The sequence below is a fragment of the Scyliorhinus canicula genome, chromosome 2 (genome assembly GCF_902713615.1).
Source record: "Scyliorhinus canicula chromosome 2, sScyCan1.1, whole genome shotgun sequence".
Classification (NCBI taxonomy): Eukaryota; Metazoa; Chordata; class Chondrichthyes; order Carcharhiniformes; family Scyliorhinidae; genus Scyliorhinus; species Scyliorhinus canicula.
Window position 1 is genome coordinate 91,426,111 of NC_052147.1, and position 16,758 is coordinate 91,442,868.

Sequence of the window (16,758 nt, forward strand, 5' to 3'; positions counted from 1 at the left end):
CGATGACTGTGGCCTCCTCCTCCCTCGCGGTCATCTCCTGCTGCAGATCTTTAATCGACGCCTCTTGGATCGCCTGGGCTCCCACCAACCTGGTGGCCGTCGCGTTCATGGACTCTAAGAGCTCCACTTTCATCTCCGTAAAAAAACGGAGGAGAGCGGCCTGCTGCTCCTCCGCCCATTTCTTCCACTCCTCCGGTGCACCGCCGGCCGCCATTTTGATTTTCTTCCCCCGCTTTTTTTGGGGAGCTGCTGCCGTTTTTCTTGCCGCTCCACTCCGGGTACCGACCATAAAATCGGTCTAGTTCTCCTCAGGGGACCTTCCCCCACCGGGATTCGTTTTTTCAGCGCCGTTGGGGCCCTCCAATTGGCCCAAAAACACCTTTGTTGCAGGAGCTTCCAAATGTGCGGCTTAGCTAGTCATAGCCGCAACCGGAAGTCATCATGATCACATTTAACAACCTTCTTACATTGGCCACCAACTGCCTATCCTTAACAAACCCCATCTGGTCCTCCCCAATAATGTCTGGAACATAATCCTCAATCCTGGAGGACAACATTTTGGCCAGCAGTTTGGCGTCCGCATTCAACAGTGATATCGGCCTGTAGGGCCCACACAGCTCCGGGTTCTTGTCCTGCTTCAGAATCAGCGAAATCGTGGCCTCTGATATTGTCGGGGGCAGCACCCCTCTTTCCCTTGCCTCATTGAACATCCTCATCAACACCAGCCCCAATATCCCAGAGAACTTTTTATAAAACTTCACTGGGTACCCGTCCGGCCCCGGGGCTTTACCCACCTGCATGGCCTTCAGACCTTGCACTATCTCTTCCAACCCAATCAGGGCCCCCAGCCCTTCACCAGCTCCCCGTCCACCTTTGGGAAATTCAGCCCCCCCAAGAAGTGCCTCATCCCCTCCAGCCCCTAGGGGGTTCCGACCTATACAGCCTACTGTAGAAATCCCTAAACGCCTTAATCACCTCTGCTGAATCTCCAACCAGGTTCCCATCTCCGTCATTTACTTTCCCTATCTCCCCGGCTGCCTCCCTCTTTCTAAGCTGCCGTGTAAGCATTCTGCTGGCCTTCTCTCCATACACATAGATCCCTCCCCTCGCCTTTCTCAGCTGGTCCACGCCCTCCCTGTGGTTAACAAGCCGACCTCTGCCTGTAGCCTCTGCCGTTCCCTTGAAAGCCCTGCCTCTGGGGTCTCCGCATACCTCCTATCGATCTGTAGTATCTCCTTAACCGGTCAGTCTGTCTCTGCCCTGTCCACCTTCTCGCTATGGGCCCGTATGGAGATCAGCTCCCCTCTGACCGCTGCCTTCAGTGCTTCCCAGACCATCGCTGCTGAAATTTTCCCCGTGTCGTTGACCTGCAGGTAGTTCTGAATACATTTCCTTAGCCGCTCACACACCCCTTTGTCAGCCAAAAGTCCCACATCTAACATCCAGCTGGTTACTATCTTTACGCACCTGCAGGTCAACCCAGTGTGGGGCATGGTCTGAGATTGTGATCGCCGAGTACCCCGTGTCCACCACCCCTGCCAGTAAGGCCCTGTTCAAAATGAAGAAATTGATCCGGGAGCAGACTTTATGCATGTCTGAGTAGAACTCCTTCACCCTCGGCTGCCCAAATCTCCATGGATCCACCCGCCATCTGCTCCATGAACCCTTTTAGTTCCTTTGCCATTGCTGGCACCCTCCCAGGGACAATAATTGTGTTAAAGTCCCCTCCCATGACCAACCTGTGTGAGTCCAGGTCCGGTATCTTCCCCAGCATCCTCTTTACAAACTCCACATCATCCCAATTTGGCGCATACACATTTACTAATACCACCTGCACCCCCTCCAGTTTCCCACTGACCATAATGTACCGACCTCCCACATCCGAAACTATTCTACCCACCTCAAACATCACCCGCTTATTGATCAGGATCGCGACCCCTCTAGTCTTTGAATCCAGTCCCGACTGACCCAGCCTTTCCTCAATCTAATCTGGTCATTTACTCGAAGGTGCGTCTCCTGCAACATTTACCACGTCCGCCTTCAGACCCCTAAGATGTGCGAACACACATGACCTCTTGACCGGCCCATTTAACCCTCGAACATTCCAGGTGATCAGCCTAGTTGGGGGGCTCACTGCCCCCCCGCCGATCAGCCATCCCCTTTTTTGGGCCCGCCTCCAGCCCATGCTCCGCGCCTCCACCGGCCCACCCCCAGGTAGCCTCCGCCCCAATCTCCTCTCTGTCCCTTAGCCCAAGTCCCTCCCTTGTCAATTCTGGACATTTTAATGACTCCTTATCCTGGGGATCGTTAGCCTCTCCCCTCACACAGGCCTCTGTCTCTTTGATTCTTCAGAAGGACAAAGACCTGACAGGGTGTGGTTCGTACCGTCCTATTTCACTTTTGAACACGGACATCAAGCTACTTGCCAAGGTGCTGCTGCTTCGGCTGGAACCTTGCCTCCCAAATATAATCTCGGAGGATCAGATGGGCTTCGTGAATGGTGGACAATTGTCGGCCAATATACTCTGTCTATTAAATGTTGCTCTTTCCCCTCTTTGGTGCCCGAATCAGAGGTGATAGTTTCGCTGCATGCTAAAAAAAGCATTTTATTGAGTGGAGTAGGAGTATTTATTGGAGATTCTTGGGAGGTTTGAATTTGGCCACAAATTTATTTCTTGGACGCATCTATTGTATAAGGCCCCCACTGCAAACGTTTGTGTGTATGTCCTGAACTCTGGTTATTTTCCATTGAAAAGGGGCACGAGACGGAGCTTTCTTGGTCAAACCCTCTGGGAGGAGGGCCCAACTGGGGACATTAACTTTTCGCCTTGCCAAGACGAGTTTTAGTTATCTGGGGGTGTGGGTGGCCCACAACTACTACTACTACTACTAATAATAATAATAATAACAACTGTTTATTGTCACAAGTATGAAGTTACTGTGAAAAGCCCCTAGTCGTCACATTCCGGCGCCTGTTCAGGTAAGCTGGTACGGGAATTGAACCCGTGCTGCTGGCCTTGTTTTGCATCACAAACCAGCTGTCTAGCCCACTGAGCTAAACCAGCCAACTGAACCTCACTTCGTAAATTAAACTACAATAGTCTAGTGAGCAGTATTAAAAAAGACTTTCAAAGGTGGAACAACCTCCCCTTATCCTTGGTGGGTAGGGTTCAGACTATTAAAATTAACGTGCTAGCAAGATTTTTATTTCTCTTTCAAGTGTCACCCCATTTTTCTCCCCAAATCCCTCAATTAAAGGTTTTGCATAGGACTCACTTGACCCAGGGCTAGGATGAGTGTTTTTTTCCCCTGGAGTTGAGGATAAGTGTGAACATTGTTCTTGTGGGCCTGCTAATCAAACACATATGTTCTGGTCCTGCCCCAGTTGATGGGCTTCTTTCTTTAATGCCATGTCGGAGATAATCCATGTAGATTTGGATTCATGTCTGCTGGTGGTTATATTTGGGGTGTCAGGTTTGCCGGTTCTTCAGTCTGGTGTAAGGCCTTTGCCTCGTTGATAGCTCGGAGTCAAATTCTGCTTGGGTGGAGATCTCCTACTCCATTTTGTGCGTCGGCTTGGCTGGGTGACCTCAGGCCACTTCTGAATTTGGAGAAGGTCAAGTATAACATCAGAGGTTTGGTGGAAAGGATCTACCTAACATGGCAACCGTTCATTTCCTTTTATAAGGAGTTAGTCACCATCAGCTGTTAGAGGGTTTACGTTAGTTTTAGTGTTAAAGTTAATTAGGTGTTATGTGGGGTTTTGTTTCTTCTCTTCTATTATTCTCTTCTGTTTGATTAGTATGAAAATCTTTGAACAAATATATTTTTAAAAAAATCTTGAACTGCTCAAACAGACCTCAACTTGTATAGGAGAGGGTGAAAAACTTCCTGAAACAAAATACAACAAATAGCATCCTAACCCTTTTTTGGTTTGAAGAATAGTAAGATCTAATGTTCAATCAGGTGAATGCCGAGGACAATTTGTGGGATAGTGGCCCATACAAGAATCTTAATGGAAAATCATGCCAATATATCTCTATGTGAAGGTTAAACAAATAAGGAAGGAATAAAATCTATTGCGATAGTCTTGTGAAGCAGATGCAGTCTTCTTGCAGACAGATCATATACCTGCTCTGGAAGTCTGCCACCATGTCTCGTCTCTCAGATATTTTTGAGGAACCATCCAATCTCATGTAAGTATGCTGTCTGAAGACCATGTACTCCTGAAACAGGAACAGAAATGGGAATCAGTAAAGAGAAAACAAGATTCACAACTATTGACATCCACAGGTACACTGATACAGAGAGGCCAGTTCTGCAGAAAATCCAACAGAATCATATGCATAGATATCAAATGCAAGAAAGTTATGGCGAACCTTTATAACATACGGTTCAGCTTCAACTGAAATACTGTGTCCCATTCAGGTCACCACGCTTTAGGAAGGATGTGAAGGTTTTGGACTGGGTGCAGAAAACATCTATGAGAATGGTTCTGGAGATGAAAGACTTCAGTTACATGAATAGATTGGAGAAGCTGGGATAGTTCTCTTTAGAGAGGACTGAGACAAAATCTGATAGAGGTATTGAAATAGTGAGGGGTCTGTAGATAAGGAAAAACTGTGCCCATTGGCAGAAGGGTCAAGAATCAGAGAACACCAATTTAAGGTAGTTGGCAAAAGAACCAGAGGAAAAGCTTTTTAAAAAAAACAACACTGCAAGTGGTTAAGATCTGGAATACACTGTCTGACAGTGTGTGGAGGCAGATTCAATTATGGTTTTCCAAAGGGAATTGGATAATTATCGGAACAGAAACAACCTGCAGCGCTACAAGAACAAAGCAGGGGAGGAGGACAATCTGAGTTGCTCTTACAGAGAACAGGGATGGACACGATGGGTTAAATGATCACCTTCTGTGCTATAGCTATTCTATGACAATGCTATAGAATAAACTGGGATTAGGGACTGGGCATACAGCTGTACTGTAATGCAAGATCGGTCAGGGCTGTGAAAAAGGGAGTCATAGCTGTATGTCAACTTGGCGATGCAGAGGGGTGTCCCAGCTGTATGTATGACATGGGAAAGCAGAGGGGAATCCCAGTTACACCTATCTTGAGCTAAGGAAGCAGGTTGAAACAAAAATTCTGAGGTGTTTGATGGAATAACTGCAGAGAGGATGCATCATCTTGTGTTGGAATCTAAATCTAGGGAGCACAGTTTAAAATCTCTTTCCCGAGGGTCATTTGTGTTTGGAATTCTCTTTCCGGGCAAGGAGTGGAAGCTCGGTCATTGAACATATTTAAGACAGAGTTAAACAGATTTTTGAACTCCAGGGATTCAAGGGTTATGATGGACAGGCAGGAATGTGGAGTTATGACAACAAGCAGACCAGCCATGATCTTATTTAAAGGTAAGGCAGGCTCAATGGGCCAAATGGCCTACTTCTGCTCTGATTTGTTCTTATTAGAATTATATTAGTCACAGCTGTATGTTAACCTGGGTAGCAAAGAGGAATTACAGCTGTCGGCGTACCTTATCTAACAGAATGGAACCTGTAACAGAATGATCTGGGCGTGTAGTATGTGCAGAAATAACAAATTAACAGCAGCTACTGAAGAATGGATTATGCACTCTTTCTTCCTGAACCTCAATTGTACCTGGCAGGCATGCTTAGGTCATGCCTAACAAACCTCACCACAACCTTCTTAAGGGCAACTAGGGATGGCCTAACCAGCAACACCCACATCCCATTAATGAATTTTTAAAAATCTTCCTACAGGTGGACTATACAGAACTATTGTACATATACTGTAGAATCCATTGAGTTCAAGGAGGCCATTTGGCCTGTGGGGTCAGCACCGACCCTCTCAAACAGCACCCTACCGAGGCTCACTCACATTCTCTATCCCCGTAACCCCACCAAACCTGTACATCCCAGGACTCCAAGGGACAATTTTAGCATGGCTAATCCACCTGCACATCACTGGACACTAAGGGACAAGTAAAAAAAAGCATAGCCAATCCACCTAACCTGCACATCTTTGGACTGTGGGAGGAAACCAGAGCACTTGGAGGAAACCCACAGAGACATGGGGAGAACATGCAAACTCCACACAGTTAGTTACCCAAGGCCGGAATTGAACCTGGGTCCCTGGCACTGAAGCAGCAATGCTAACCACTGTGTCACCCGTCAGAGATTGAAATGCTCTGCTGGTTACACTCAGCTGGCACAATTCCTTCTAGATGACTACATGTACAATCTGCACACAATCTTCCAAATCCTGGTTTCAACTTGCATAAACAGACAGCTTTAGAAGTAGAATTCAGACAAGGGAATCAGTTTAAAAAAAAAAGGAGGTTGTTAGTGTTTGGGGGTGGGGGGAGCGGAGGTTGGGTCTGGTAAATAAAAGGTAGTAAAACTAACTTTCCTGCAGAGAATGGTTGGAAACTTCAGTAGATCATGGTTTAAAGAGCAAACAGACAAAATTAAGGTTTTGTATTAAGATAGTACAGTGATTGAGAAATGGGATTGACACTGAGAAAGCAAGTGTAATTGAAATTTGTATTATGTTGGAAAAGGTTTAGTTTTATGGCATTAATTCAGATACTGACAAAGCTCTTTATAGTTCAGCAGTTCTTAATGTTAAATTAGTGTTCATTTTGCATCGTACTGAAATCAGTCAGCACAGGGAGATGGTCAATTATCAGGAGCTGCTGGTAATTGAAGGGTTAATTGATCATTGGCTGTTGAAGGGACCTGCAGAAACTCAGCAGGGCACAGTTAAACGGTGCTTAAAAGTGGCATAACATTCCTATAACAGGACCCACTCCCAAACCCCTATTTGTTTTCTTAGTCAGGACTGAACATCCTGTGTTTCTTGTGAAATATATAATTCTTTCATCTCAGAAATGACATAATTCCTGAATTGCTAGCAGTCATTATAATGCCATAAGACTAAGTGTTTTTTTTCTCTGGGGTAGGGTATGAAGAGAAACCCCACCCCCCATGCTCATTTTTATTATTCAAATGAATGCAGTTGAATGTCCAATCCACCAACCCCCACCACTTTCTAACTGAAATATAGTGCCCCCTCAATGCAACTGTATTCCCCATAATTGGTAACATTTTCACTGACAGGAAGTGCCTTTCACATGATTGTGTAAATTTGAGAGCAAAGTGCATTTGGTGTTGAAAGGGGCAAAAGAAATCTGAGACGGTAATGCACAAAAACCTCAGGCTAGTTTGCATTGCTCTTTGCTGTGTTAAAGACTGACTGCTCCATTTCCCACTGTAGATTAGGGATCGAACCTTTCAGTGCTGTCAGCCGATTTCACCCAGTCACACAGGTGAAATAATTTACTGGGGCTGTGGTTATTCCACTCATCACGATTCACAGACACTCACTTCAAAGCACAGGGATGTGGTCATGTTTACTTAATGGCCTGGGTACACTCGCATATGAAGGGTCAATTCAACAGTTGCAGCTGTATAGAACCTTAATTGGGCCACACTTGGAGTATAGTGTTCAATTCTGTTGCCACACTACCAGAAGGATGTGGAGGCTTTAGAGAGGGTGCAGAAGAGATTTACGAGGATGTTGCCTGTATGAGGAGTGGATGAATACGCCTGGTTTGTTCTTACTGGAACGACGGAGGTTGAGGGGCGACCTGATAGAGGTCTGCAAAATTATGAGGGGCTTAGACAGAGTGGATAGTCAGAGCTTTTTCCCAGGGTAGAGCGGTCAATTACTAGGGGGCAAAGGTTTAAGGTGCGAGGGGCAAGGTTTAGAGGAGATTTACGAGGTAAGTTTTTTTTTTACACAGAGGGTAGTGGGTGCCTGGAACTCGCTGCAGGAGGTGGTGGTGGAAGAAGGACGATAGTGACGTTGAAGGTGCATCTTGACAAATACATGAATAGGATGGGAATAGGGGGATACAGGCCCCGGAAGCATAGAAGATTTTAGTTTAGACGGTCAGCATGGCGGCCGCAGGCTTGGAGGCCGAAGGGCCTGTTCCTGTGCTGTGCTTTTCTTTATTCTTTGACAAAGGCTGGTGCTCCTGAAGTGCATCCCAACATTAGTCAGCACCTTGCTGAGAGAAGGAGAGAATATGCAGCAGGTCCTATTACCAGAATTCCTTGCCCCACCCCGCAAAAAAAAATTTGTTTGCTCAAAAGGGGAAGTATATCCCACAATCTGCACCTTTCCTCTTTTCCTGCAGTACAGACAAACAAGCAACAGACCATATCCTGCAGACCATATCCTTTGACACGGCTGGCGCAGTGACTCTCATCCCTCCCCCTCCCAACTTTGTCCCGTTGAGAGACAGCAGAAGCCCACAGAAGTAAGGTTTGTATGCATACAGGTCTGTTATGCTGAATATACTTTTCTTCTTTTGAAAAGAGAAACAAACATTTCCACATTTTGCACCCAGTCAGCTCCAGTTACTGTTGCAGCCAGGAAGACTTATCTTCGACAGCTGACTTGTTCTCATTAAGAGGCTGGAAATCAGGAAGCTACATGCAGCCCTCTACAGGGAGAAAGACGAAAATAAGCTTTCTTCATAACTAGATACATAGAAGATAGGATCAGGAGGAGGCCTTTTGGCCCTTCGAGCCTGCTCCGCCATTCATCACGATCATGGATGATCATCCAACTCAATAGCCTAATCCTGCTTTCTCCCATAGCCGTGGTCACATTCTTCCCAATTACTTCATCTAGCCGCCTCTGAATATATTCAATGATTTTGCATCAACTACTTCCTGTGGCAATGAATTTCACAGACTCACCACTCAGGGTGAAGAAGTGTCTCCTTATCTCTGTCCGAAATGGTTTAACCTGAATCCTCAGACTGTGTCCCCTGGTTCTGGACACACCCACCATTGGTAACGTCTTCCCTTCATCTACCCTGTCTAGTCCGATTAGAATTTTATAAGTCTCTATGAGGTCCCCCTCATTCTTCTGAACTCCAGCGAGAACAATCCCAACCTAGTCAATCTCTTCTCATATGACAGCCCCGCCATCCCTGGAATCAGTCTGGTAAACCTTCGTTGCTCTCCCTTGAGAGCAAGAACATCCTTCCTCAGAGAAGGAGACCAAAACATTCAGACATTGCACCACCCACTGCATAGACCAAACAAATTGTTTTTGCACCTCCAGTCACGATAATGTGGTGACGTCTGCATACAAGTGTGTTCACCAAGCAGCTGTTAGACAGTGGTTTCATCAATAATTTCCTCAAGCTCTAGAACCCTCAGAGATCAGTTATGCTCCTCCAAATCCAGTCTCTTGATCACTCTCCACTTTCATTGCTCCGAGCATTGGTGGCCACGCCTTCAGCTGTCCAAGCCCAAGATACTGAAAATCCCTCCTTAAGCCCTCTCTACCTCTCTTTAAGAGGTTGCTCAAGACCCGCGACTTTGACCATGCTCTTGGCCACCTGGCCTCAGCATGGTAGCACAAGTCGATAGCACTGTAGCTTCACAGCGCCAGGGTCCCAGGTTCGATTCCCTGCTGGGTCACTGTCTGTGCGGAGTCTGCACGGTCTCCCCGTGTCTGCATGGGCTTCCTCCGGGTGCTCCGGTTTCATCCCACAGTCCAAAGATGTGCAAGTTAGGTGGAGTGGCCATGATAAATTGCCCTTAGTGACCAAAAAAGGGTAGGAGGGGTTATTGGATTTCGGAGATAGGGTGGAAGTGAGGGCTTAAGTGGGTCAGTGCAGACTCGATGGGCCAAATGGCCTCCTTCTGCACTGTATGTTCTATATCTCTTTAAAGAAGAAACACTTGTATTTATGGAATGCTTTTCATGACCTCAGAGCATTCCAAATTGCTCTACAGCCAATGGAGTACTTTTGAACTGTAATCACTGTTATAACGTAGGAAATGCAGCAACAAATTGGTGTACAGGATGTTCCCACGAGCAATCATATGAATGATCAAATAATGTGTATTAGTGAATAAATTGAGGGATAGATATTGCCCAGGACACTGTACTTCCCTGTTCTTCTTTAAACTGTGCTATGGGATCTTTTATGCCAGCCTGAAGGGGCAGACTGAATTGACTCAGGATGTATTGCACTCCCTCACAGTTTCACAGTGGACAGTCAGCCAAGATTTTTGTTCTCAAGTCTCTGAAGTGGGACTTGAACCCACAAGCTTCTGACTCAGAGCCAAGAGTGCTGCCAACTAAGCCACAGCTCTCAAATTGGTTTGCTGCAAAATTTTGGCTGATTAAGCTCCAATGAAGCACCCTAGAGTATTCTGCTACTTTGAACCTCCCACATAAATCCAAGTTGTTGCTGTAGTAACACTACATAATTGGGGGTTCACTTGTACATAGTTATGCTCACCGTGGGTTATTATAGCGGAACTGCCGCTCTACGTGTTTTCTGCTTTATTAATCTCCCTGCATCCTTATGCTCTTCCATATATCTTAATTTCAGTGTCAACCAGTCAGAAAAATCACTGGTCTTATCTGCATCTGGTAAAACATGCTGCCCAATATTCCTGGTGACGTGCCATTGGTTCAAAGCTTCCTTTCTTTCTACATTGAACCCTCACCCGAGTGACAATGGCTGGCTGCATCATCCAGCAGGAATTCAATGTTTTGGCACACTTTGCCCCACAGCAGTTGGCAGTCACATTATAAATGTTTGGTCTCAATCCTATTTACGCAATGGGGGTGGCTCGACCTTAATTGTAGCCAGCTTAGATGACAGCATGAAATTGCAAGGAGATATTCACAGACTCGGTGAATGGGCAAATTTGTGGCAGATGGAATTCAATGTAAGGAAGTGTAAAGTTATCTACGCTGGCAGTGGTTAACACTGCTGCCTCACCGTGCCGAGGACCCGGGTTCGATCCGGGCCCAGGGTCACTGTCTGTGTGGGGTTTGCACATTCTCCCCGTGTCTGTGTGGGTCTCACCCCCACAACCCAAAGATGTGCAGGGTAGGTGGATTGGCTATGTTAAAATTGCCCCTGAATTGTAAAAAAGAATTGGGTACTCTAAATTTATTTAAAACACTGTTAGGTTATCCATTTTGGACCAAGAAAGATTAAAGTAGAGTATTTTCTGAATGGAAAGAGGTTAGGTACAGTGGATGTCCAAAGAGACATTAAGATTCAGGTGCACAGGCCCTTAAAATGCCAGGAACAAGTGCAGAAAATTATCAAAAAGACTAATGGAATGCTAACCGTTATATCTAGAGGATTGGAATATTGAAAATGAAATGAAAATCGCTTGATTGTCACGAGTAGGCTTCAATGAAGTTACTGTGAAAAGCCCCTAGTCGCCACATTCCGGCGCCTGTTCGGGGATTGAACCGGGCTGCTGGCCTGCCTGGGTCTGCTTTAAAAGCCAGCGATTTAGCCCAGTGTGCTAAACCAGCCGCTAGGACAGGGGTTAGGGGTTAATGCTGCAACTGTACAAAACCTTGGTTTGACCCCACTTGGAGCACTGTGAGCAGTTATGGGCACCACACATTGGGAAGGAGATTTTGGCCTTGGAGGGAGTGCAATGTAGGTTTACAAAAATGATACCTGGATTACAGGGGTTGAGTTCCGAGAGATTACTCAAATTAGACCAGTTTTCACGAGAATTTAGAAGGTTATGGGGTGATCTGATCCAAGTATTCAAGATATTAACAGGGAAAGACAGGGTAGATAAAAATAAAATGAAATTATTAAATTTCTGTTAAGCAAATATATTAAGGGATATGGGCCAAAGGCAGGTATATGGAGTTAGGTCACAGATCAGCCGTGATCTCATTGTATGATGGGACAGGCTCGAGGGCCTGAATAGTCTACTCCTGGTCCTGTGCCTCCAGTTGGTGGGGAAAGGAGGGAGACTAGCGAAAAAGGTGATGCTGATTCCTGAGCACATTGAACATGTGTCCATGGTTAGCAGCGCAGCCTATGGCGCTGAGGACCCACCCGGGTTCAATCCCGGTCCCGGGACACAGTCCGTGTGGAGTTTGCACATTCTCCCCGTGTTTGCGTGGGTCTCACCCCCACAATCCAAAGATGTGCAAGGTAGGTGGATCGGCCACGTAAATTGGAAAAAAAAATTGGGTACTCTAAATTTATTTTAAAAAGAAAAGAATATATTTCCATGGCACTGATCAAGCCAGTGGACTCCTGACCAACAGTTGTAGACTGTTTATTGCCTGATCTTGCTCAGGCCTGTGCGTTACTGCCATCCCCCTCTCCCTTGCTGAAGTGCTAAGCTGAAACCACGTCTTTTTTTTTCAAATTTAGAGTACCCAATTCATTTTTTTCCAATTAAGGGACAATTTAGCATGGCCAATCCACCTAGCTTGCAGATCTTTTGGGTTGTGGGGGCGAAACCCACGCAAACACGGGGAGAATATGCAAACTCCACACGGACAGTGACCCAGAGCCGGGATCAAACCTGGGACCTCGGCGCCGCGAGGCCGCAGTGCTAACTCACTGCGTCACCGTGCTGCCCAAGCTGAAACCACTTCTACCTGTTTTGTTTGCAAGCATACACCTGCCCAGTGGGAACTGGTCACATACCAGCTAATGCTTTCTTACAGTTGCTGATTTTGTACATTACTGCTATGTTGCGACATTGCATTTCCTGCAGCAACTTGAACCAGATTCTCTGCTCTCTCGCTGTACCAGATCTTCTGCTCTCTCGCTGAACCAGACCCTCTGTTCACTTGCTCGTTCAACACAGCATCAAACTGAATAATTTATTAGCAGTTTAAAGAGATAGGAGCCCTTTTTGTTTAATTCTTCAGAATGGATTGAGTCAACTGAGGTGAGGGGACTGGAGCAATTCCACTTATAAAATTTACTGCCATGCTTGCGTAGAAGCATTTAGGGCTCTTAATATAACCCGTCATTCTTTCGTCCATTAATGGGTCAAGAAATGGAAAATAGTACAACCTTCCCATCTCAAGCACTTTTCCATCACAAGAAAATTGATGGGATCCAATTCCCAGCTCAAAATCTGGAAAGATTGCATTTCATCTTTACTTTTAGTCACATTTCCTTCATTCTTGAAATGCCCACATACAGAATTGACTCGAGGAAAGAAGAGTAGAGATGAAAATCCTGGTGCCATTTCAACAGTATCAGTTGCAGGCATGTTTGGTTGATCTAGCCCACCTATTTGCAGCATGCCCAAATCTCTAATTTTGTGGTGCAAGGTTAGGACCCATTTGGATGGGCAAACGGAGGTGGATCATAATGGTCCATTTCACCCATAATTATTGAGATTTTCCATCAAAGAATCATAGGAAGAAATTAGGGGCGAGATTCTCCCAAAACGGGAGAAATCGTAAAGCTGCCGTAAAACCCGCCCGGGTTTTACGGCAGCGCGCCCCTTCCCGACCGGGGACCGATTCTGGTCCCCGGTCGGGGCTAGCAGCCCGACGCCGTAGGCTCCGGCAAGACGGGCTTAACGAAAATCGTTAAGCCCGCTTGCCGGAGTTAGCGCCGGCTGACGCGTCATATGACGTCAGCCGCGCATGCGCAGTTTGGACGACTCCAACCCGCGCATGCGCGGGTGACGTCATCGCGTTTTTGCGCGAAACCCGCGCATGCGCGGGCCGGGTTGCCCCTCAGCCGCCCCGCGAATGGATACTGCGGGGCGGCGGAAGGACAAGTAGTGCGCGGGCATCGGGCCCGCTATCGGTGCCCACCGATCGCGGGCCCATGGCACCCTCCAATCGGTGCCATGGTTATTAATAGCGAGTTTGTGACGCCGTTTTACGAACGGCAAGACCAGGTGTGTTTGCCGTTCGTAAAAACGGCGGAAAGGGCTGGGACTTCGGCCCATCTAACAGCTGAGAATCGCTGCCGGCCGTAAAAAAACGGCGGCAGCGATTCGGGTCGGGACTTCGGCGGGGTGGTGGGAGAATAGCGGGAGGGCGGCAAAAATGTCGGGAAGGCCCTCCCGCTATTCTCCCACCCGTCGTGGGGGGCGGAGAATTTCGCCCCAGGAGTGCAATCCTGGTCAGTTTTGTGTCTTCTAAAACCAAGCTTTTATGTAAGCTTTATGGAGCTGCTTTTATGTAGCTTCTTCAATATAGAAAAAGATGCCAAGGCACTTTACAGACCTAATGAGACAAAATTATTACTGAACCAAAGAAGGATGGGTGATTAGAAAGTTGATCAAAAAAGTGGGGTTTAAAGCATGGTCTTGAAGGAGGAAAGAGGAGTGGAGAGGTGTAGAGCGCTTAGTGCCTCAGCATTAGAAGGCAAGGCCGCCAGTGGAAGGGAGAAGGAACCTTCCTAAGAGAGTGCTTTTTAAAAATAAATTTAGAGTACCCAATACTTTTTCCCCCAATTAACGGCCAATTGAGCGTGGCCAATCCACCTACCCTGCGCATCTTTGAGTTGTGGAGGCGAGACCCACACAGACACGGGGAGAATGTGCAAACTGCACACGGACAGTGACCTGGGGCTGGGATTGAACCCGGATCTTCAGCGCCGTGAGGCAGCAGTGCTAACCACTGCTTCACCGTGCAGCCCCGATTCTTAAGAGAGTACATGTAAGAAAATGTAACATTCTCAGAGCATGCCATGGCGAGAGTAGGTGACAAAGAGATAAGGAGGGATAAGGTCTTGGAAGGGATTTTAATGCAAGGATTAAAATTTTAAGATTGAGATGCAAGGTGACCAGGAGGTAATGTGGGTGGCAAGCACAGGGGAGCGGAACTTGGTGTGGGATAAGAAAGAAAGGTCTCAGCACCCACTCAACAGGCCATTGCATCCCATCAGACCACAATTGTTACCCTTAGCCTGAGCTCCACAGGTCCATCAGAAGTTCCCACATTTTCCCAACAGGCTCAATGATCCCAGCAGCCACAGACTGCACTGTCTTCCCACGCACACACTGAGTTATCCAGTCATACCCCTGTCTCCCCATGCACTGTGTTATCCCCCCAGATCCGCCTTCCCATGCACTGCATTATACCCCCGAGACCCCTCTCTCCATGCACTGTATTATCCGTCCAGACCCATCTCCCCATGCACCCCATTATCTGCTCAGACCCCTCACCCCATACATTGCATTATCCACATGGACCCGCCTCCCCACGCACTGCGCTGTCTGCCCAGACCTGTCTTCCCATGCACTGAGTTATCCGCCCAGATCCCCGTCTCCCCAAACACTGTATTATCTGCCAAGACCCGTCTCCCCATTCACTGCGCCATCCGCTCAGACCCGTCTCCCCACGCACAGCGTTGTCTGCCCAGACACCAACACCCTCCACGCACTGCACTGTCCGTCCACACAACCCCCAGTCTCTCCATACATTGCCCGTCCAGACCGCCCCAGAACCCACCCCCCTCAATGCATTGCACTGTCTATCCAGACCCTTCGTCTCTCTGGACACTGCATTGAAGACCCAGACCTCATCTCCCCAATCACCACACTGTCCACCCAGACCTCTCCCAAGCACTACACTTCATCCAGATCCCCCCCCCATCTCCCCAAGCACTGCACTGTCCACCCAGAACCCTGTCTCCCTATGCACTGCACTGCCTACACAGGCACCATCTCCCCATGTACGGCGTAGTTCACCCAGATGCCTTCGTCCCAAAGCAGTGTATTGTCCGCCCAGATGCCATCTTTTCATGCACTTAATTAGCTGCCAAAACACTGTTTCCCCACCCACTGCGTTGTCTCCCCATTCACTTTGCTCTCTGGCTAGTCAATATCTTACCACACAAAGCAATGTTAAGCCGAACACTTTGCTGTCACCCATGGTTCTGCTTCACACAATGCTCCATATCACCTTAGAACATAGAACATTACAGCGCAGTACGGGCCCTTCGGCCCTCGATGTTGCGCCGACCTGTGAAACCATCTGAAGCCTATCTGGCCTAAACTATTCCATTTTCAACCATATGTCTATCCAGTGACCACTTAAATGCCCTTAAAGTTGGCGAGTCTACTACTGTTGCAGGCAGGGCGTTCCACACCCCTACTACTCTCCGAGTAAAGAAACTGCCTCTGATATCTGTCCTAAATCTACCACCCCTCAATTTAAAGCTATGTCCTCTCGTGTTGGTCATCACCATCCGAGGAAAGAGACTCTCACTGTCCACCCTATCTAACCCTCTGACTATCTTATATGTCTCTATTAAGTCACCTCTCAGCCTTCTCCTCTCTAACAAAAACAACCTCAAGTCCCTGAGCCTTTCCTCGTAAGACCTTCCCTCCATACCAGGCAACATCCTAGTAAATCTTCTCTGAACCCTTTCCAAAGCTTCCACATCCTTCCTATAATGTGGTGACCAGAACTGCACGCGGTACTCCAGGTGCGGCCGCACCAGAGTTTTGTACAGCTGCAGCATGACCTTGTGGCTCCGAAACTCAATCCCCCTACTGATAAAGGCTAGCACACCATATGCCTTCTTAACAGCCCTATTAACCTGGGTGGCAACTTTCAGGGATTTATGTACCTGGATGCCGAGATCTCTGTTCATCTACACTACCAAGAATCTTGCCATTAGCCCAGTACTCTGCATTCCTGTTACTCCTTCCAAAGTGAACCACCTCACACTTTTCTGCATTAAACTCCATCTGCCACCTCTCAGCCCAGCTCTGCAGCTTATCTATGTCCCTCTGTATCCTATAACATCCTTCAGCATTATCCACAACTCCACTGACCTTCGTGTCATCTGCAAATTTACTAACCCATCCTTCTACACCCTCTTCCAGGTCATTTATAAAAATGACAAACAGCAGTGGCCCCAAAACAGATCCTTGCGGTACACCAC

At 47.3% G+C, this 16,758-nt stretch overlaps 1 protein-coding gene across 6 annotated transcripts in view; it reads right to left on the bottom strand.

Annotated features, from left to right (window-relative positions):
* Window positions 1-16,758, bottom strand: part of ino80 (INO80 complex ATPase subunit) — a 314,154-nt gene that overhangs the window by 37,064 nt on the left and 260,332 nt on the right. For all 6 annotated transcript variants that reach the window (XM_038782859.1, XM_038782838.1, XM_038782829.1 and 3 more), the window contains one exon: window positions 4,132-4,226. In XM_038782859.1, the coding sequence (XP_038638787.1) occupies window positions 4,132-4,226 (95 nt within the window). The remainder of the gene's footprint in view (window positions 1-4,131; window positions 4,227-16,758) is intronic.